At 33.2% G+C, this 24,394-nt stretch overlaps 1 protein-coding gene across 2 annotated transcripts; it reads right to left on the minus strand.

Moving 5' to 3' along the window:
• Positions 1 to 426: 426 nt before the first annotated feature.
• Positions 427 to 23,888, minus strand: MS3_00010290 (uncharacterized protein). 2 transcript variants are annotated; one of them, XM_051218650.1, is made up of 10 exons: positions 23,672 to 23,888; positions 21,350 to 21,433; positions 20,076 to 20,348; positions 18,551 to 18,838; positions 17,594 to 17,695; positions 14,931 to 15,047; positions 11,423 to 11,715; positions 9,800 to 9,883; positions 5,934 to 6,448; positions 427 to 1,074 (listed from the first exon to the last, which is right to left on the minus strand). In XM_051218650.1, exons 1-10 carry the CDS (start codon positions 23,807 to 23,809, stop codon positions 713 to 715), a joined length of 2,256 nt encoding a protein of 751 aa, XP_051070271.1. In that variant the 5' UTR covers positions 23,810 to 23,888; the 3' UTR covers positions 427 to 712. The 2 variants fall into 2 exon arrangements, with proteins under 2 accessions (XP_051070271.1, XP_051070272.1); XM_051218651.1 differs by having other exon boundaries at positions 23,537 to 23,888.
• Between the last annotated feature and the right edge of the window lie 506 nt (positions 23,889 to 24,394).

The following is a 24,394-nucleotide window of genomic DNA, read 5'->3' on the forward strand; positions in this document are numbered from 1 at the left end:
GTACTCGGAGTTGACTAATATACTAATTCAATGCTTCACTTTTGGTCTATCTGATAATACCCATGTACGAATTTTACGTATTCTCAATGTATTTCGTATCAGACTTTTTAATATTGCATCATCTAAATAAGACTAATCTAAAGTACAATATACAAAAATTAATCAGGATCTACATGTTTTACTGAGGTCAAATATGCTATTATAAACTCCATTACGTCAACTAAATGCACTTCTCAACAAGTTTTTGTATGTTACCCATTATAAAGTGTGAGCTCATCTCATTAAGTCAAATGCAGTAGTAGCTTAGTGATTAAAGTATTCAACCATAGGTCTCAACCCCTTATTTTATCTGGACAATCAAGTAGTATTACAAACCTATAATTATTGATAAATGAGTTACGTTATCATTATAATTCAAAGAAAAGATTTATGCGAAAAATGTATTTTAAAAAATTGTTTAAAGTATAAATCATGTAAACTTAATTAAAAGTCAAATTGAACATTTGTTATCCATCAGTAATTATTTGTATGTATGTATGAATAACCAAACGTTCAAAAAAGTAGACCGGTATTAGAATAGAAATTAAAGTTTGTGAGAGAAATGAAACTGATATGAATTATATATATATAACGTAGTTCAGAATTTTTTTGGTATAAATTATTTGAAATTTCGTAATTATATTTGATTTCATTATCATTAGAATGTAAAGTATTATTGATTATCTTGTATCAGGAATGATACATCATTATTATAATTATTACATGTAGAGTTAGATGAATTATTTTGAGTACTGACATGAATAGGAGTATTTGAATAATCATTTTGAAGTTTTCTAGATAGAATACGACGTTTCACAGGAAAACATCTTTGAACTGATGTATTATTATTATCATTAATAATTAATGGAGCATGTGAATTAGTTTCACATTGTGATAACGTTGAACTATTGACTTGTTTTGATGAAGTTGACAGTCTTTTCTCTTCAATAACAGTTTCATGGCATTTTTCAGTATGAATTGTTTTAATGTTTGCGAAACTATTTATATCAGTACTGATGTTGGTACTTTTTAATGCTGCATATAAATATCATCAAGGTAAAGGGATATTTTTCAGTTAAATATCTAAATATTTGTGTATAAATAAAAAACAATTATATATATTGAGAATACGTTTCCATCTCCAGAAGACTGCCCGCAAATGCCCTGGTACGGTCGAAAGTGGGGAAAGTCAGCTCTCCCTCTCGAAATGCTCTCTAGTGGCCACGTGCATACAGCCACTGTCAGGGGAGTCCTACTCACGACCTTTCCGTGGCGGGGGTGTTTTTTACGAAATTGAAAGGGTGAAAAGCGAATGTACGTCACTTTAACTCGATTGGTGGATATGGAGGATCCCCTAGGAAAGTTGAAAAAAACCCTCATTCCAAACCAATGGTGCACATGGGCTCCAGGATCCTAAGGAAATAAATGACGTGTGAATCTATTGTTGGTCACCGGCTACCATGAGACTGCATCTCCACTGCCTTGTGGATCAGACTTTTAGGTCAAAGGCTCCGAGTATGGCCTCCTAAGAAAACCACCTGCTTCGGTCTGGGCACTCGGACAGTATCCCAGCCCTCACACAAATCGAATGATTTGTGTGGCGCATATCTATTTGGTGCCTCCTTGTACCAATGTTTATGTGTTTAAATAAAAATAAGAAAACTTTAATCAGCTCCTTATGAATTTAAATAAATCGTACTCATTATATCGGAGTTCATAGAATGCTCAAAAGATTAAATTTGTCTGCATGAAACTCACACTATCAAATACTTTTTCATACAGTCAGAATAAACAATTTTATGGTAGCACATGTATTTGTAAGGTGTAGTTATACAGTTGAGTGTACAATTTAGATGTTTGACTAATATTCACTACATTAATTTGTAAGTGCTTAGAGGTTGAAAATCAGCATGATGTTAAATATTTGACTAATGGTATTTAAATAAAGTTCTAAAAGAAATTTTGATGAATAATTCTTCGCTAAAGAATAGTAAGTAAGCAATCATAAGGAAACGAGACTACCATTCTCCTCATTACTCCAAATAATGGCCAGCATGTCCAGTGTATTTTGATCACAGTTATCCAGGATAAAGTATCAGTGGTTCTACTAAGACATCAACTACATATCAGTACCGTTAAATTGAAACCTTGAACCGATTTAATCTGGACCACCATTGGAAGCCTGTAAGCACTGAGAGGCCATTTCGTACCAGTATGTGACTCCTCATCGGTGTAGTGCATGAACCTGCACGCAGAAATCGAACCTAGGACCTTTGGTCACCCGCGTGAACGCCCAACTTCTAGATCATTAAACAGCCACCGAACGATGTTAATGCCTATCTTTATTGGAACAATAGCCTGAATAGCGTAGGAGTAACATCTTAATGACACTTGGTGGCGCGGATTCAAGTCTGAAGAGTACCATCGATTCCCCTACGATTGTAGATAGGACTTGCTGACAAGTATCCACTAACACTAAAGTTCAGAACTTATTCCTGATTGATCTTAACCATCAAACATGGGACCAAAGTGAGTGACTAACGTTAGATTTATAGGTCTAGGGAAAGATGATTAATCGATTTATGAGGTTATGTCTCTTCACTGACTGAGGTGGCTGGGGCATCAACTATCTCAATGGGGAATGCTAGTTGCTACAGATGTAGGTTGGGAGAAAACTGAGGGCAATCAAAAAACAACGTGACATCAGTTAGTGAAGTCAGTGACTATTGGTCTGAGTCATGTTGATAAATCCAGACTACCTGGTTAGAGTCAAGGTGATTACCGCGACCAATGGTTGGAGACGTTATGTGAAATGTTTTAAGATCGTTCACAATCATGCAGTTGTATCCACTCTTTATCTTCTTCTAGATCGTCAGTTTCAGTATCCATTCATATGTATTTTTGGATTATCTTTTTCAACCACACTTCAATATTTGGTCTACCTCATAATCATTGCTACTACAGTATCTTGCTGCCTTTGCTCTTCGTCTTGTCCCGATATGGTATGGCAACTTGAGTCAACTCACTTTTGTTCTATTCTCTGTGATGATTATGACTGACTGAATTTCTTCATCAAATGTTTATTTCGTATACAAGAATGACTGAAATATGAATATTGATGACAATAGGCTGCAATGACACATATGACTATTGAATTATGCGTCTCATCAGGGGTCGCAGATGCGCACTACTGAGTCTCAGACTTGGACGAAACGGCTTTCCAGTGCTTCTAGGTTTTCAATAGTGCTGTGACATAGATCGGTTCATGATTTCATTGAGTCTCCACAACCATAAACTGATAAACATTTTTTAAATTGGATTTGCTTTTCTAAGTTAAGCCACTTAAAGAAAAAAGACAAGATTTTATGCGTTATGTATTTCCCAATATGTCGATGTGTTTATGAAATTGATGCTAATCAATCAAACAATTACACCTGATCTACTCCCTTTTACAATGGGATTGATCATCATCGTTAAAAATTAAACTTTAAACGAAATAAGTCAAATTTGACCATCACATGTACATTATTTGTAAAGGCTTAAACTATACAAATAGGCAGGATAAAAAGCATAATTAATTAAACCTCATGTGATTAAACTAGTGATACAACTTAAAATGATAAATTAAACGGTATAATATATTATAAACAGAGATGGATGGTGACTAGCAGTGTAATCCAGGACGCACGTTTTGTTTAATTTGAGACTCGTCCTAGATTCCACTCTTAGCCACCATCTATCTCTGCTTATAATGCTTATGACTGAAGGCAATTCGCACATTATGCACATATGCCAATAAAAGCCTGATCGATTAGTCCTAAACATTAATGGAACGATTCAAACAAGCAATACAAATGAGGTATAACATATCATTTACCAACAATTATATCATAATTACAGTTTGTAGCTGAATATAGAAAATTGTATACTACTGATAAAAACATGGAAACTAGTAGTATACTAGTGAATTAGTTAAGGAAAATTAACTCATTTTAAAACAATACAACGGGAACTGAAATACATAAGGTTATTGAAAAGATATGGTATAAACTAATCATTAGTAATTTGATTGAATAAGTATTTTAACTTAACACTGTTTCAGACAGTACCATGTATTATAGCAGACGATGAATGAGCATATCTAGTACACTTTTCAAATATTATTAAATTCAAGATTTGGTAATTACAAAAGCCGAGTTTCAGACGTTAAGTTCTGAACTCGGACTTCATTTCATATACTTCAGTTTAGACAATTAGTATTACTTGTTCTTACACAATTAATGTGTGAACAAACCAAATTATATCAATCTATACTTCAATAGTAAAGTTGAGATTCCAACTACACTTAATAACGTATATGATATTAGCCAGTCGGTCAGTTAGACGTACACAAAATAGAACCTGAAACATATGTAAAGTTATCAAGATAGATCCCAAAGTAGTAGAAGTAATAACAGTATTAGTAGTAGTAGTAGGAAAGATTAGGTTTAGAAGAAGGGTATTAGGAGATTTCGGCACCCAAATTTTAAAGGAAAACAAAAAGTGAATGCACCTGTATAATTGGAAACGATTCTAAGTTATATTACCCAAATCCTCAAATATTGATTACAATCATCACGTAGACGGTAACCAAGTAGTCTACACCTATTTACATATCTCAGTTCAATTACCATCAACTTTATAGACTGATGTCAAGTCTTATTTTGTCTGTCCCTAGCTTTCTTTCAGTTAACTTCTACATTAAACAATATCACCTGTCAATATGGGCGGTGGCTAGACATACGTAACATATATTTCAACTACCTCAGTTGACTAAAATCTATATTCGTAAGCTACTAATATTTGACCACAGATATCTTGGAAATACTACTTGCATCTGCTGGGATCACCGAGTAAGTAATAGTGAGGTTATACGCAGGGTTATTATTATTTTAACACACAGATATTGGTACAAGGAGGCACCAAATACATATGCGCCACACAAATCTCATTCGACATATGTGAGGGCTGTGATACTGCCCGAACCGAAGCAGGAACATACTACATATATCTGTTGATATTGTAGTGAACGGAACACGAGTGGGGACAATCGAGTATTAGGGAATGATGGTAAATCAGTTGACGAGGTTGTGAATCTTCATCGACTGAGATGGTTGAGCCACGTGCTACGTATGCCCGAACACCGATTACCACGACGTGCAATGCTAACCGGTGTTCGGGATGGTTGGAAGAAAGTTAGGGGCGGCCAAACCAAAACGTGGCATCAGTCCTTGAAGTCACTAAGTTCTAATCTTAGCCATGTTGGTAGATGCAGACTGCTTGGTTGGGGTCCGCGCGACTATCGTAACCAATAGTTAAGGACTCTTGGTGACATGGCTCAGAATCGATCACAATGGCGTAGGTGTATACACTCTGTCTTCCCTTAAACTATGAGATTAAAATCGCTTCATATCTTTCTTTCTACGAACTAATTCTCTCTTCCTGCACTATGTCCTTATACACAATCTTTCTTTTATATATTACCAACACTGAATTAACTACTTATTTGAATCCTATGTTCATCTTGTTGTGCTAATGAGGTATGGCAACTTGAACCCATGCACATAGGTGCCTGGTCCTACGTTGTAGCTGACTGACCCAATACCCTATACCTGGACTCAAAATGGATATATATATATATATATATATATATATATATATATATATATATATATATATATATCACTGTTTTAGAATCCTACACAATTACAAGACATCTCGTTTAGTACTTCTCAATTTTTCTAATACTCTTTCTTTTGTCCAATATTAATTGATCATTGAAATTAATTTTCGAATTGAAAAATAAATATTTAATATAAAAATAAATAACAAACGATTATTTTTCTTATTCTTACTTGAAGTATATTGATCATTTTTTGAATCTATTTCCAGTTCACTGTTAACTGTAATATTCAGCGGATCATTCTTATTATTACTATTCAATGAGTCAATTGTTGATGTATTATTATTATTATATTGGATTAGATCAATTTTATTACTGAAATGGCGAATAATTTTTGGTTTGATTGATTTTGTTCGATTAATATAATTCTTTCTTATTGATGATGACCTATTAACTTTATTATTGAATGTATTATTAGCTGAAATTGATCTTGTAATATATTGATTATTTTTATTTATTAATTTATAATAAATTGAATTGTTTATATTAGATTGTATAAATGTATTCAATATTGATTGTTGTTTATAACATTCTTTTTGATTATTTTTTAATTGATTTTTATTTAAATTATGTGTTAATTGTTGTTTAGGGGAGAATTTATTGATTAATTTATTATTATTATTATTATTATTATTAATAGAATGATAAGGATTTCGTTTATTAGAAATAATAGAAATATTTGATTTTCTAAAAAATAAAAAAATAGATTATAATAAGTAAGAGATTTATTTTAGTTACTAAGGTCAGGATTTTTTTGAAGAAAAAATATATAGCCTTCTTTTTAATGTAATGTTAATATAAAACAGATGGATGCGTACTTCTGAAAAGTTCTATACTAGTAATTTACAATTTAAATAAAGCCAGAACAAATAATGATGCAGAATAATAAGAATTCATTATATTTCGTGGTTTATCGTCACTTGCTTACAACCAAATATGTATTAGAATTTTACATTGAGATAAGAAATAGTATGGAACAATTGACATAAATGAATGTAAAGGATTGGAATGAAAAAGGTTATCAATCATAACTATATATATGTGTTAAGTCTATCGAAGCGGCCAAGTCACCTGATTGAGATACGCGCAAAACCGAAGTTTCCAAAACTACGATTCGTCTACAATACCGGTCCTTTATTAAATAATACACTAAATTTAGCTAAAAAACCTCAACTTGTGAGGTGTCTAGGCGTTTAAACGCGTCCTTCAATGATGAAAATAACAAAGGCTTCGATAGTACAAAGACAGCTGATAGCTGTCTAAATTTGATAACAGTTTATGAGAAACCGAAACTCGAACCAAGAGCAAAACAATATGGAAACCGTTGCGTTTAACAAATGCACAAAACTGTGGATAACGGCTACAGCGATTAAGGCACAGTGATTATAATGATAAATACAATGATAAGTACAAAAAACGTTATAAGTATATGTGAACATTTCAGATTATTACAGTACAACTTGCGTTACAACATAAGTGTGAAAATTGTTGGGAATACAACTGCTTACTTAATGTAAATAAGTAGTATAAGACAATATACAAAAGAGTAGAAAGGGAACGAGTAGGAACAATGTAAGACAAACTTAACAATATATGTGTGCAAGAATAGATCAGAGGTTATTAGGTGTTAGAATCAAGGACATATTAAGGACGGGTGGTGTAATAGTGGAGTTCAGAGACAGATAAGATAAACTGTGTGATAATTTTGGAGATAATAAAGGAATCATGGAATTAAAAATTGATAAGATGGGTTACGTAATAATTGAATAGAATTTGAAGAGTTCACATAATTTAAGAGGATCAAGTGAGCGGAAATGTATGAGTGAAAGGGTGGTTTAAGAATTGGTTAATTGGAGAGGAACAAAACAAAAAACAACAAACACACACAAAAACAATGAATTACCTGGGTAGTAATAAGTTTATTGCTCTCTTTTTGAATACATAGATCCGCTTTAAGTTTTTTTTTATCGCGATCGCTTCAGCAAAATGGAAAGCAGCCGTACTTCTTTGTCTGATATTAATTTTAAAAGCATGAGAGATATGCCCGGTGTCAAGTAAATGGCGAGCTATTGCACTGTTGAGTGCCTTAGTCCCTCACAGCCTCAAGTTCTTTGGAACATGCTCAAAAATGCGAACATGTACTCTTATCTCAGTTCTTCCAATGTATGTGCTTTGGCACGTACATGTGAGTTGGTAAATGCAGTTGGAGCTACTAAGAGGACTTGTCGATTTTAATTTGTTTGACTGAGCAGTTCGTTTCCCATACCGTCGTCAGTTTTGCTGCTGAATAGGTCACTTCCAGCGCGGAGTTTATTCTGTGATTAATTAATCCAGTAATTTCATCTCCTTTGAAGCGTAAATACAAGAAGCAAGTTTTCTTTTCCACTCTATCATACTTTACCCGAGGGTTGGTATTTGCATATTTATAGATGAATTTCGTTGGATATGAATTTCCACGTAGGCACTTAGTGATGAGAGCAATTTCTTCTTCCATGCATTCTTTTGAGCAAATTTTACGTGCGCGGTCAAAAACGGTTCGTACAATACTTTTTTTGTAACTCACTGCACAGAAGCTGGCTACTACTACCCTGATAATCCATTTTTTGTGTGTGTTTGTTGTTTTTTGTTATTAGTTTTGTTCCTCTCCCATTAACGAGTTCTTAAACCTCCATCCTTAATATATCCTTGATTCTAACACCTAATAACCTCTGACATGTTCTTGTATACATATATATAGTTATGATTGATAACCTTTTTCATTCCAATCCTTTACATTCATTTATGTCAATTGTTCCATACTATTTCTTATCTCAATGTAAAATTCTAATACATATTTGGTTGTAAGCAAGTGACGATAAACCACGAAATATAATGAATTCTTACTATTCTGCATCATTATTTGTTCTGACTTTATTTAAATTCATAAAGGGAATTAACTACATGGAGTTATTTACGATTGCTTGGTCATTAGGTGGTGATCAATGTCACATATGTCAGATCCTTCTCAGTGCACATCGAACCCTATTGACCAAGTTGTAATGTAGCCACCAGTCTAGATGACTTGAGATTACGTGCACTATGTTGAGATAAGATGGTGATCGGAGGTAGTGAACAGGAAACCCTGGACTTAGGTTTCGTGGTACTTGAGGGTCGTCAGCAAGGTGTACATGTAATCTTGAGGGAACTGATGCTCCCTAACGGATTCGATACCGTGTCAGCCAGCTTCAAAGTCAGAGACGTTACCACTGGGCTATTTGAGCCACGACTGGCCTCCTGTAGGACTGAGATGTATTTACGATTGATTGGTCACTAGGTGGTGATCAATGTCATGTATGTCAGATGCTTCTTAGTGCATATCGAATCCTATCGATTCTATACTAGGACGAAACAGCTGTCCAGTGCTTCCAGGTTTTCAATAGTGGTGTCTAGCTTAGATAGGCTCTTGAATTAAAATGTGAAAATAGGACAATCTCCATAAATCCCTATACTTGATAATATAACAGGTACAATAAAAAATTTACATGTACATATATATTTTCAAGGCTTAATCGACTTATTTCATTTAGGTAGGGTAGACTTCAGAGAATTCTTTTCGTTATAAGTATTATAAAATTTCTTAAATCATCACCATGATTTGAGTTTTGACATTATAAACTGAGAGGAGGTGAAGAATTATTTAAGAAATGAGGACATTGAACAACTAGTTTTAATTTGACTAGCAATTCCTTGTCCATTCTTGCATACGATAGCATACGGAATAATAACTAAAACGTTTCGGGTCTTGTAACAGTTACGATAATATTCAGTTATTAAGTTAGGAATGTTTCTCATATGTCATTATATTTAGAACAAACAAATAGATGCTTAAGTAAATTTACAAGAAAATTAATTGAATCCCATTTTCTCAAAATATTAATGACGTCAGTGTTGTTGGAGCCTTTTACAGATCTTCAATCACTTAAAAAGGACCATTTATTGACCAAATACAAAAATTGGAACATATGAAGGAAGGATCAACACTATTATTGATTGACTCACTTTTCTTCGCCATTTGCGTTGTTATTGATCTGTTTACTTTTAGGTAAGGAATTCACTTGATGAGGTTGTAACTGTCGAAGGATACTAAAGAACAGGAAGAAACAAGAAAGGTAGTAATCCAACACTTTGGACAGTTACTTATAATTTATTTTGTAAAGTTTTGTGAACTACTGTTGAATTCAGTTTCGCATTACGAACTAAATTTGGTCAGACAGCGTAGTAGTAGTAGTAGCATCATTTGTGTTGGTAGTAGAAAAGATTAAGAACAAACAATATGATTCAAGAAGGAAGAATGAATATACGAAATAAAAAGTAGAGCATCATTTCCAATTTCAAAATCTGAAGGGAGGCAATAAGTTAATACATCTTAGCGGTTGTAACCAATTTTAAGTCATCTCACCCTATGTCCACCGCCACTTGTTATGACAATTGAAGAGAGAACCCTAACCATCTGGTGGTGGTCTACACCTACCAGCACAAGTCAGTCTAACAGTTAATGACTACAATGTATGAGGCCAATAACTTTTTGTTATATCCAGACGAGAATAAATGAATGGTAAACGCTAGTAATTATTTATGAACTAATATTATACATATATTCTTACCATATAACTGTTAAGAAACTAAACTACACATACCTATATTCCCCTCATTATAAGCTTTTATTTGGCCTACAGACTATTATCATACGATTTACTATCCTTGAGATATTTCCAATTTATTAGTAACAGTTCCTCACAATCACGACCCACTTTTAGCTTGACCTTGTATAAATGTTATTTTCTGTTTGACTTGTATATAATAAACGAAGTATGCTCGAAATAAATGATTCGTATCGCGGAGACTGAGATTGGTGTTCTGAACTTAACAGGCAGTGGTTAGGAGAAAAAAACGACCAATCGGAACTCTAAGTTACTCGTACTGGTGTATACGTCATTAGTTTGATCGTGTATAAGTCAGAGTACTTAAATTGTCAACCGTATTTCTTGATAATCATATAAATTAAGGACATAACATTTCTCATGCATAAAATTTATTTATTTAAACATATAAACATTGGTACAAGGAGGCACCAAATAGATATGCGCCACATAAATTATTCGATTTGTATGAGGACTGGGATACTGCCCGGCTGCCCAAACCGAAGCAAGTGGTTTCCTTAGGGTGCTACACCCGGAGCCTTTGACCTAAAAGTCTAATCCACAAGGCAGTGGAGCAACGTCAGGAGATGCAGTCCCATGGTGGCCGGTGACAAACGATTGGTTCATAGGCCATTTATTCTTTCAAGATACTGGAGCCCATGTACACCATTGGTTTGGAATCAGAGTTTTTCACACACACCCTTATGTAGATCCTCCATATCCACTAACCAGGTTAAAGCGCCATATATTCGCTTTTCATCCTTTTCAACTTCGTAGACAACACCCCCGCCATGAGAAGGCAGTAAATAGGACTTCCCTAACAGTGTTTGTATGCATATGAGAGTATTTCGAGAAGGAGGGCTAACTTTCCTCACTTTCAGTTGTACTAGAGCATAAAAACTATAACATTAATCTTAATCTATTAACATATAATCAATAAATGAATTACAACATTCAATATTAAATTTATTAAATATCATACCGTAATGAATTTGTTGATGTTTGATTAGTTAATTTTGTAAATGAATAATCCATTTTATATGATGATAGATTAGAATTACATATAAGTGAAATTTGTTTAGTTATAGACCATTTAAAGAAGATTTCATGAATTTCATTAAGTATATTATAAAGTTGTATTAATAATTTTGATTCTAATAATAATAATTCATTATTAGTTAATTGATGTGTAGTTTTATTAGTTGATATAAATTCTGATTGAAACGATATATTTTTTTGATCTAATCGTATAGATAAAATTAATTTAGCCATATCCTATAATAAATAATTATAATACAAAAGTAATAAATTTAATAATTAAATAAATATACAAAAAAAAAATGGATTCGACAATAAATAACAAATGAGGTTAACGTACTAAACAAGGGGTAAGGAAGAACAAAATTTATGGGTCAGATAATAGTCCAATTGACAGATATGAAGAAAAACGACAAAACAACAAAGGTCACAATAATAGACTGAATGATAATCAAGAAAAATTGTAAAAGGTAATAATAATAAATGATTAAAGTTTAAAGTGCAAAATAGTAATTTAAATACAATATCTGTCAATTGAACTATTATCTGACCCTTAAATTTTGTTCTTCCTTACCCCTTGATTAGTACGTTAACCTCATTTGTTATTTATTTTATTGAAATATACAAATATTCATCAAGATTAGAATGAATAATATGACAAAAAATTGGGCGCCAAATATAATAGGGAAGTCAGAATACCCTGAAGACAAGTTATTTGGATGAAACATTGAAGTGAGACTATAATTTATGGACAACATTTGAGTGACGCTAGACTGATCTTGAGAGTGTTCATCTAATAATTAGGATCAAATGAGGGTTATGAACATGTGTGAGGAATTATAATTATAATCAAATTCTACCATATCTCCAAATAAAATACCTGTTTCTAACCAGTATGGATTCAAAGAGGAAGAGATATCAGGTAGAATTGATAAAAGGATTAAAGCAGCTTTAAAGAGAAGTTTCCCTGCGATCCACCTATTTTCAATGTATAATCTGAGGTGTTCCTTAAATTGATTAAAAGTAGATCAATACTTTTCTGAGATCACGCTCAAATACATCTTAATGAATTCACATGTACTTGTAACAGAAAATACACAGGAAAGATTGTAAGGAGGTCATCTACAAGTTTTCTGAACATATTCCCCGAAAGTTGTGTTTAAAAGGAAACAAAGTATCCATAAGTGAGATCACTTGACATTTTATGGATAGTAGGGACAAATTAGAGACTACAAAGGTGTTTAAAATAATAAACAGGCAACGAACATCACTTCTACCTTACTTACAGAGGCCATTATCATCAGAAGCTTGTGACCTGACCTTTATATCCTGAAAGTGTAGTAAACCCTCCACTTTCATGATAGGTTAGCTATATTATTTCGACATTTGTCAATTATATCATCGCTTCATTGTAGTTTATAAATTAAAATATGGAAAATCCTACTGACATTCACTCAAGACTTAATGTTATGTCAAATGGGTGCTTTGTTTATTACTCATTTGGTAACAGCTTGTTTCCATCCGTCATCTATTAGATAAAAAAAATCACAATTTAACCCTCTTTTTCTCTGATTTCATCTTCAATACATGAAATACTTATCGATCTCAACTAGTATGTTAAATGTGTTTTCCCAAATAACAATCTTCCGAATTCTCAATGTCCCTTTTTTTTTTCTAAACTTATTTCACTGGATTATACTCCTTGGATAACATCTTCAAACCCTAATGTTTCCAATTACTGCGTATACTTTTACTACCTTTACCACTACGGGATTTGAATCGACAACTGCATCTCTCTGCTAATATGGTATGGCAACTTGAACTGATGTACGTACGTACGTACGAAACTCTACGTTATTAGTGATTGACTGACTGAGTATGTTAAATATATTGTCTCGCTTTCTTGTTTCTTATGTCATTTCGAAATAAATTTCATGGATTATAGTACATGAAGAAAAAATATTTTTTGGGAATAATATTGCTAATGTAACTTCCTACTGATGTTTAGAACTGAAATTGATCAGTCTCTTATTGGCACATGTGCATCCAGTGAGGACTGACTCGATATTACCTTAAGTCACAAGCATTATAAGAAGAGATGGATGATGGCCTGCGGTGGAATCCAGGATGCATGTTTCATCCTATTTGGGACTCGTCAACTGAAATTTGATGTAATTTCCAAATAGGATGAAACGCACGTCCAGGATGTCACTGCTAGCCACCATCCATCTCTGCTTATAATGCTTGTGACTTAAGGCAATATCGAGCCAATCTTCACAGGATGTATATATGCCAATAAGAGATTGATCAACTGAAGCCCTAAATATCAGTGGGAAAATACAAACAAACAATACAAAATGAATTTAAAGTTTCTAGTATAAATTTGGTTCGTTTGCAGCTGATGAGAAGCCCTGAAACATAATAAATAAACATCATTCTGCAACCCTTGTCTTTATCTAAAACTGTAGGATTTGTATCACTTACCAACATTGAATTTGAAAGAAAAACAATTATGGTTAGAACAAGGATAAATCTGATTTTAATTTTTATCTGTTTGTTAATTACACATACATATCAAATCATTCTATATAACGTGTGAAATGAGTAAACATGTACAGAATAGTTAACCTAATACATGGAAATAAAATAACTCACCTGCAAGATTACATAAATGATGTATATCAGAAGAATGAACATTTACAGTGAGATTCGATTGGTAAAAATATTAAATTATAATAATAACTAACAAGTATCTAATGACTGGAAGATGAGTGCTCATATCTTTCAGCTTTAACTAGTAGTATACATGGATATAAAAACAAATTTCAGATAATGATTTCGGTTATTATATTCCATTCACAGTATTATCATACATTGTTAACTTATTAGTTGTACAAGGCTTTGTATTTGAGCACACACACACAAACGTTTATTGTTGATATTTACATTACATAATCTAGTATTATAACCTTTCGATTACATCATCACGTTTATTCAATGTTCATATATATCTTCACGGAACCAATATTTGAAATTTTTTTATAGATATGAATACGATGGAGAATGCTGGTGGGCGGCCTATGCTCCACCACGAGGAGTAACGGGCGTAGTAAGTAAGTAAGGCAAGGGCAAGCAAGTAAGTAAGGCGGCAAGTGGCAAGGCAAGCAAGGGCAAGGCAAGGCAAGGCAAGCAAGGCAAGGCAAGGCAAGCGCGGGCAAGCAGGGCAAGGCGGCAAGGCAAGGGCAAGTGCGCAAGGCAAGGCAAGTAAGCAAGCAAGAGGCAAGGCAAGGCAAGCAAGGCAAGGCAAGTAAGTAATGCGATTGTACAACATGATAAAAGAAACATTCGTTGAAAAAGAAGATCGCTTCGTTGGATTTCATATTTTTAATCAGGTTAAAATCAAATAATAAATGAAAAACTGCATAGTATGAAATTATTTTCTCAACACTTACTTTTACAGTACGTATTAAATCATGAACTTTACGTGTAGCTAATAATTGTCTAGTGAGTCGGCCACGAAATACAGCGGAAAGAACTGTGAAACCATGAATTATACCAGGATTTTTACACTAGAAATAAAAATATACAACAAAGTGAGTAGTAGGATGATAATATATTGTAAAATTTGATATTATTTCTTGATCACTTTACATTCGCAAATACCTATTGAATTTACAACACTGATTGTTAGGTATGAAGTGATAGTTTAAGTAGACCTACTTAATAGTCAATTAAATTAATGATAGTGGCTATTCTGTTTGTTTGTTTTTTGGCATACAAATTCAGTGCCAACTTTGAATATGCCTTTTTTAAAGTATGTCAGACTCCTTAGATTAGGGAGAAAGTACTACTGTGAAGTGGAAACACAGTGACATAAATGTAAAGGTAAGTGAGGTGCTAGGTTCTTCTAATGTGAAGCGTTTTTACGTTTTTTTTTTTTGTTTTAGGTTAAATCTTAGATAAATCATACTATCAGTAATGGACGCGGAATATTATGTACTTTTGTAGCGTATGGCTAAGCAATTAAACTTGAATAAGACAGATGAGTAGAGAGCCTTTATAAGGTTAATGTACTTCTTTGGTACTCTTTTCAGTGACAAACACTACCATAGAACCTCAAGATCAACAGAGTCAAATGCTGCCTTAAGGTCGAGAAATAATACGACCTCAGATTCCCCATAGCTTTTTCAACCTTGTAAAGGACATCTTCAAACCCCAATGTTTCTGATTACTGCGTATACTTTTACTACCTCTACCACTACGGGATTTGAATCGACAACTGCATCTCTGTGCTAATATGGTATGGTAACTCGAACTGATGTACGTACGTACGTACGAAGTTCTACGTTGTTACTGACTGACTGGCCTATAAATGTCGTCTTATTAACGAGTTAACATACAAGCTGAATGGGAGCTCTTTCGAGTCATTTCGAAAACTATTTACTATATTATGAAGAGTTCTGGGGAAAAACTGATTTAAAATCATATAGGCGAGTCTATGTATTTAAAATACTTTGATTTTGATCTCAAAAAGATGATTATTAACTATGATCAATTCTAAGAATACATAAAAACATTGTATACATTTAAGTCTCGATACTTTTCATCAGTAGATGTTTCATTTAAATCACTTACACACTCATTGGCTAATAAAAAGCACAAAAATTGTTTTAATAGGAGTTTCATTTCAGCAGTGCAGAAAAGCTTAATTATACTCTAAAACTAGAATGTACTGAAGGAAACTTTGGATAATCTATATTTGTCAAAGTCTCTACGTTGATTAAAACAGTGATCTACAGAGTAGCTGAGTTTTATCATCTTTGTTGCTGTTGACTTAATTTAAACATTTTCCCGAAGCTAGTTGACAATTTATTATACTATTAAATATCGGTGTTACTCAATGAATAGTTATCAATACACCATTGTAACCCTATACTACTTACTAGTGTCGAATAGTATGAGTTGTATTACATTTATCTCAATGTTTGATGTGTAATGCTTTGACAAGATCATTATCACTTACTTCATTTACTTTTAATTCCATATTTCGATCCAATATTTCCTACTCATAATTACGTTACTCATTTTCTATTCTAAAGATTTTATTTTGATTGATTTATTCTTGGATAGAAGATTTACTAGACAGTACTTGTTAATGTTCAGTTTTGATTATTATTTTACTATTTAGACACATAAACATTGTTACAAGGAGGCACCAAATGGATATGCGCCACACAGATAATTTGATCTATGTGAAAGATGGGACACTACTCGGGCGCTCGAACTGAAGCAGTCAGTCTTGATAGTGGCCATGTACTCTTTAAGTGTTCATACTCAGTTTTGTAAAATTATTAATATTTATTGATGTGGAAGATTTATTTATTTTTCAACTTTCCCACAGACACATGAACTAAAACATGGTTAACCCATGACTTCAAGGTTTATAAATTAATAGTGTTTATTATCATTTCTAAAACACCACTGTAGTTCTAAACAAATATCACAAGTTAGCTTCGGAATTTTCATGTTTACCTCATTTGTTCAGTCTAATTTCTTGCATAAAATCTATAAAAATGATATACAATATACAGTAGATATGTATATATATTTTGGTCATAACAAAGCTATTACAGTTTATCGCAACTCATATTGTTTTAACTTAGAAAATCAACTCAGTTACCCATATACTGTGTAACAATATAACGGCTGGAAATTGCATTGCAATGTTGAACTAAACAAGATATGATTTCAAAAACGAAAGATTATTTTAAACAACTAGACAATAAGCGCAACATACTTATAAAACTAAAGTTATGTGGTGGCTAGAAATGGAATTCGGGGTGGACGTCTCATTGTACTCAGCTGGATGTATCTGGATCCCAATGGGAATATCAGCATTGAGATGAAGGCACATTCAACTGACAAGTCCCGAACACGACGAAACGCCTTCCCTGTATCCAACTAATAGCCACTGTACACATCTAGGACTCGACGGAATTATCGTGACGATCCACTCAGCACGCACAAATGTCAGAAGAGACCAATCAATCGCAATCCTCAACATCAACAACGGAAAAATACAAATCCTTAAAACCAAAATACGGGAAAAACTTACCAAACGTTCAATTTTCTGTTCAGATAATGGACAGCTTTGAGGATTTCCACATGGACAAGATAATGAATGACCGTTTGTGTTGGTCTCATCGGTGTTAGATTTCTAGGGAGGAAAACGATTGAAAATCCAGTAAATGTTAGGGCCGTAGGCATGTTAGTAAGAAAAAAGATTAAGATAGTGGAGAACATTTGTATCTGAAATGATTATTTGAGTGAAACAGTGTTTTCTCAGTTAGGTACCGTAATTGTATGTTTCATGGCTTTTATGGCAAGACAATGGTCAACAATTTATATCCCACTTATAGCAATTGTATACCAAGATGATTTTTAAATAAAGCCTCTGGAACTGAGTATGATAATCCCCTTGTCTTGAAATAGTGTTAAGCAGATTTTCACAAACAATTCCCCCAGTCCATCAACCAATATAATTCTGTCCATCTTTGAAAAAACTTAGAGCTGATTATCTAAATCGAATATCTTATGATACGTCAGTACTTAAGATCACCCTCTGAACACTACATTCAGTGGATTAATTCGGAAACTTTTTTTATTTTTTCAGAACGCATGATAGTATTCATGCCCGGAATACATTAAAAATGGTAGCAAATTTATTGGACCGGAGTTAATCACCGAAAGACTGAACAGTGTACACTTACTCCATTACCCATTTAAAGGATAAGAAATAAACGAAGGCACCTATTACTGTAACTAAAGCTGAAAAGGCATAGTAAGTATAATAAACCGTTCTTTTTTCAATAAAAATGAAACCCACTAACATTATCACTAATAACAAAATTAATCCACAACCATTATTTATGTTAATTTTGGGATATGGTGAAGACCTCTCTAATTATAATTAAATGAGAAAGTGTCAGTTACATTTATCATTGAACGTAATATATGTCGAAGGTAACAAATCAAATATATCGTGAATATTGAATAACCTGAGAGAGCTTACTTCAGGAACACAATAACGCAATACAGAGTCTGATAGAGACATTGTGGTATTAGGATTTGAATTGAAATAATGTAAAGAATGATTATTATCTGGAATACAAATCGCTCGACATTCAGACGATGGTAACTGTGCAGATAATGATGATGGCATGCTTTGATGATAGTTAATATGACCGGTAAGACCTTCAGTTGAATTGTTTAAAGAATATGATGGATTTAAAGCAATACGTTGATTAGCACGTAATAATTCCCGACGGCGAAGTTCATAAGTCACTGTACTAATAGTGGGCTTGAAACAAAAAAGAGAGCTAAGGGAATGTTAAAAATTATTAATCTACTAACACGGGTAGAATGATTAAGTAATGTTGTGTAGAAAAACAAAATCAATATATTAATATCAGATAGATACATTCAATGACATTCATAAATTATACTAAGAGTATAGATATGTCGAATATTGTTCAAATTTAAACAGGAAGTTATAGACAAACTAATAACTACAGTTACTGTAAGACGTCATAATAATTACATTGGTTAGTCATCGGGTAAATTGATCAACAGAATGTTTATCAGATTTTTAGGGCTGGATGAGGTGGGGGCGAATCCCACAAAGAGTGTATTAGCTCTTTGAGTGTTATAAGCGTTCCTTGCCGATAAGTGACAACTAGCAATAAACCTAGGTTTAGGGTTGTCTAACGACTACCTCCAGTTGCCTAGCGTTATAAAACTGTTTCATGCTTCTTGATACGTAAAACGCGTACTTGCAGTTTCAAGAAATCGAATTATTCTACAAAGACTAAAAAGCAATAATATTATTACTAATGGCTTTATTCAATATTGTATGTTAAGTAAAATATGGAATCCCCGGCACAAAGTATTTCAACAAGTTTCTTTTACAAAAAAGATTTGTGAAATCGATAGCGGCACATATGAAATAAGTAAATTAACTTTCTGGAATTAAATGAAATGTTTTTTGATAAAACAAGGACGTATACAACTGCTAATCAGCAACATGTTCAAAAACACAAGTTTCTGAAGAGGTCAGACCTTACAACCTGTTCGATGAATAATAGATTTTCTGGATAAGGTATTGTAAAACTTTTTTTACCTTTGATTGCATGAATGGACTCTAATGTATCGGCGTCTCATTTTACCAGAAGATATACAAGTAGAAAGATGTGAATGAAGTGGATGGTTAGTACCTGATAAGATAACACTTGCCAGGAGTTTGCAAGATTCTAAATGTCTATCTGCAATCTTATTCATAGTTCAGCGAGAATATAGATAAGATGTGCTGATTAATGTCATTTGATTAACAAGTACGGAATTTACGTACTTGGCTTTTAGTCACATAGCTTGTGTGACGGCTAGTGATACTATTCAGTCTTCCAGGCCGAAGTAGCTCAAACAAGATCCGAAATCGCTAACGATATACACAACACTTAGGATATCGATAAACAATTTGTGTAAGGTAAGGAACTTTCTATACATGTTATACGATAATGAAACAAGAGAAAACAACCTACAGGAAAAGAATATTGGGGTTGACCATCATTTTGAGATTGATTAGAATCATCACTGGAGCATTCAGGATTGGCTGGCGATTCATTATGATCAGATACGTCCACTATCTCAGAAATAGGGGAATCGATACCACGTTGTGGTGTCAAACAAGTTGTTTTCTTGTCAAAAGCTAACTGGGATTCATAAGCAGTAGTATCCGTGTTTACTACATGGTCCATATTTTTCTGAATATGATCAACGATGTGATTGGATTTTGATGATTCCAAACCCAATGACTATGTAAAATTAGAAAGAGAATAAGTTTATTTGGATGAATTATTTCAGTAATTTTGCTGGTAAACAGACAATATGTACTTTTGAGATTTACGTAACGTAACTATATAACCTGCAAATAACATATTTTACTGTACAATCCCCTCGCTCAAACTTCACTAGTTACTTTGAGGTCAGCTCACTTTTCACTGGGCAATTCAGTTGTTGACTGTTTGGCTACATTCAACTGTTCATTTTTTGCTTAACTGTGCCTAGGTACATGTGCCGAATGGTAACACAACCTCGACTCAAACATATACAAAGTCAAAACAATGGGATCACAAGCGCCTATAAGAAATGTTAATTTCCAGAAGTATCAACTGTAGTTTCCTACTGATTTCGACTAAAGACTGTATGAAAAAGATTTTGGATATTAGCACTCATATAGTACTAGTATGAAGGCTAAAATTTAAATTTAAAAATAACACATATACTATAATATTGTATTTCTTAAATTTTTACTGTTGATCTACTTTCCAAACTCAATACATATGTACTAATTAGATAGGTACATATGCCTACACAACAAGTATAACAAACTGAACAATATACAACCCTACAGACGGTTATAAAATTGTGACACCCTTAACATTTGACCAAATAGTCGACAATAAGGTTGTTCACAGAAGCATTTTATCATCCGCTCCTGAATAAACGCAAATAATTAGTTTTCGTACAACTACAAAATCAAATTTCACATACTATAATAACAAACACTTAGAAAAATATTGAAGTAACACGACAGTTTAGATGTTTGATGGACCTGATTTTCAACGTATTGGAAGAAGGATCTAATGTAGGCACTATAAAAATGTAATATGACTATAATTTGCATTATTAAACAACATTACATCTAATTATAAAAAGTAAAGTAAAACATGGTTATTTTAATAAAGTTTAAATAAATAATGGTACAAAAGTGCTTCATGCTATAAGAGTAAAACAGAGAAATTCCTACACTGACCATCAATCCTCTGCTTAATTCTTCCGCGTTTTTTGAAATCACATCAGTTATCACTGAGGAATTTGGCGACTTCCTAGTTACAGTCTAAAACAAGGAGACAATTTCAAACTAAAACAGTCATGTATTATTTGAATGAAATAATGAGACAGAAAATGATGCACCTAATTACTAAGAAATTTAGTCCTAGTGTAATGACTATAGAACTGAGTTATGCTATCTAGAGTCTATAATAATAATAATAATAATAATAATAATAATAATAATAATAATAATAATAATAATAATAAAACTTCCGGTTGAACATCAAATAGCAATATCACCTCCTACACGTGAACGAAGTGATCAGCTTGCTTTGAGTAATAATAACTAATGATGATAATCAGTACATGTGCGGCTGATGAGAAAATATTGATAGTTTTGTTGTGAATTTGTTGATTTGAGGAAAGGCAATAAGAACTTATTCACAGAGTACTCCCATAGGACTTTCTCCTGATCACATTGCTGAACGATTTCTAATAAACTAGTCAATTTAAATATGCTAAGCGACAATGTCAATGCATTAATAGCAAACAATACAGAACCTCGCACTAAGATGCATGAACTCAAATCATCATAATTCATTTCAGTATACAGACAGAAAGTCAAAAAAACAAGGCACGACGTGAAAACTATCAGTGTCAACAATGGAAAGCCAAAAGAAAGAAAAAAACCGTTGACTGATAGGTAATATAAGACTAGAACCATAAAGACCGAGGTGAAAAACAAATGAATCCATGTACATTCAATAAAAGAATGAAGAAGTGCCATTATTAAATGACGCGCAGGCGTTAGATATAGCCTGAATAATATAAACGGATAACAACCAGAGTAATCGTGCTTTTACCAACAATAAAATGAAGCGATATTTCCGAAATAGAACTTTTGGATAGATTTTCAATGGAGAACTCGAACTCAGTATACTGCTTTTTAAGTTTTACACAGGTGACCGATGCATTACAGATGAGGCCAGACGTGTTTAAGTCATTAATTAATTAATATACCAATGAACGAAAAGCCACTCCTGTTGGTATGGTTTTTTGTTGCGGGTGAGAAATAATTTGCTACTTGCTCAACGAAACAAGAATGAAATGGCTTGGTACAACGAAGAAAAAAGACTGTAGATAGAGAATAACTTATACAGAATACTGATTCACGACTGATCAAAGTGACACCAAGATGTACAATGAGATATAAATCAATTTGAAAGTTAGACCAACAGATAATTTTCAATGTAATATACTGGTAATAGTTCACATTATTTAATCATCAATTTAACGCATGTTTCTGATTTATGAAATCAGCATGCCGAACGGCCTTAACGAGGATATGTAACTAAATTACTAATATATATATATATTGTACCTCATTCTGACGAAAACACAAGATGGACTGTTAATTCATTCTTTATCCACCACAAAACAGAAATCCTAATGATAAACAGGTAATTACTATCAGTTAAATTACTTTGTTGAACTTTTAGTAAACTCAGTATAGTAAACTATTGAAAGATTCAGTTATCGGGAAAAGAATTTGGCATGTATTTCGGTGAGACTATAATTTATGGATGACCTTTGGAAAACACCAAAGTTACATTGTGAATATCCATCTACTAACTAGGACTAAATGAGGGAATTGCAATTATGATTTACAGTTGATGGTTATGGTTAGGAATTAAAATTGGGGTTTTTATCACAAAATGACTAGCTAAAATGCCAAAACGCTATTTGGACAAATGGATGAATGGGTATTGCTCCCAAATCCATGACCTGTTATCTTATATCTGATTGGTTCGTCCATAAATTATAGTATCACCTGGATTTCTTATATTTCTTACTTGTATCCCAAGATTATCTCACACATGAATTTTCGACCCTACTAAAACAGCTGAAAACTAGCAACGCCCTTGATTTTCACAGCGACAAAGAGAATTTAAATTTACTACCATGTAATAAGTCGCAAAACTAACATTTTGTATAGATGACAAGATATAACCAGAACTACTCTCTATATGAAAAATCTAAGATTATCAACGAGCCCAAAATAATTAGTAGGTGAAATATAGGACTCTGGACGGAATTATATTAATCTGTAAAAAGTTGAGACCTGGTTATAGCGAAATCTCAACATGTTTATAGACTTCAAGAATACCTCAAGCTGTTGATGTTTGTCACCATGATTGCTTTCGGATCCGCGATAAACACCTATATCATCCTTGTTAGAAGCTAATTCAAGATTTTCTCGTTCATTTATCTTTAAAGGTAAAATGCAAATCGGTCGACTCACAATTTCTGGCAATCTTCCATTCTTATGAACAAAATCAAGTATTTCACTGTTTACTCTTTCTAGTTCTGTTACTTCATTATGTAACATTTTCAGTTCTTCATTCTGTGTATCCAAAGCATTTCTAAAAAACTGAAACATATGGGCAGTTGTCAGTAGTAAACAGCGATTGTAACCGGCGCCAAACAATTAGCCCGTCAGATCTCCTGGTCTATAGTACTTTCAGTAAACCCGCACAAGGTCACATCTAAGACTTCGTATTACAGTGACTAAATAGGTGGATTGGTGTATCAGCTATTTAACAAAATATACGTTCAAGATAACTTTGCGTTTGCTTCATGAGGACTAGGTAGAAAGACGATTGGTTTTCGTCATTATTTTGGTGGACACACCCTAACTGAAGGCTCTCGGTCACGCATCCACACCAGATCAAAAATGGGTACTTTGTGTTACTTATCCCTTGAAACTACTAGCCAGATTGGATCAAACGCTCTTCAGCATATTGGGAATCCTCCAAATATTTTTTCCGAGTTCATCCATTACTGACTGAGATGGTATTCTCAAATTGTAAAGGTGTTACGGATAAGCGTTGTCAAACCCTGAAAATCCGAGGCACCTTACTATCTATCTTTTATGTGGCATCCAACGTCGGTATGTTCGGCTATTACCTGTAAAATACTTTTAACGTTTAAACGATATGCCTTTCTTGCATGTATGCTGCATTAA

This window comes from Schistosoma haematobium, chromosome ZW (genome assembly GCF_000699445.3).
Source record: "Schistosoma haematobium chromosome ZW, whole genome shotgun sequence".
Classification (NCBI taxonomy): domain Eukaryota; kingdom Metazoa; phylum Platyhelminthes; class Trematoda; order Strigeidida; family Schistosomatidae; genus Schistosoma; species Schistosoma haematobium.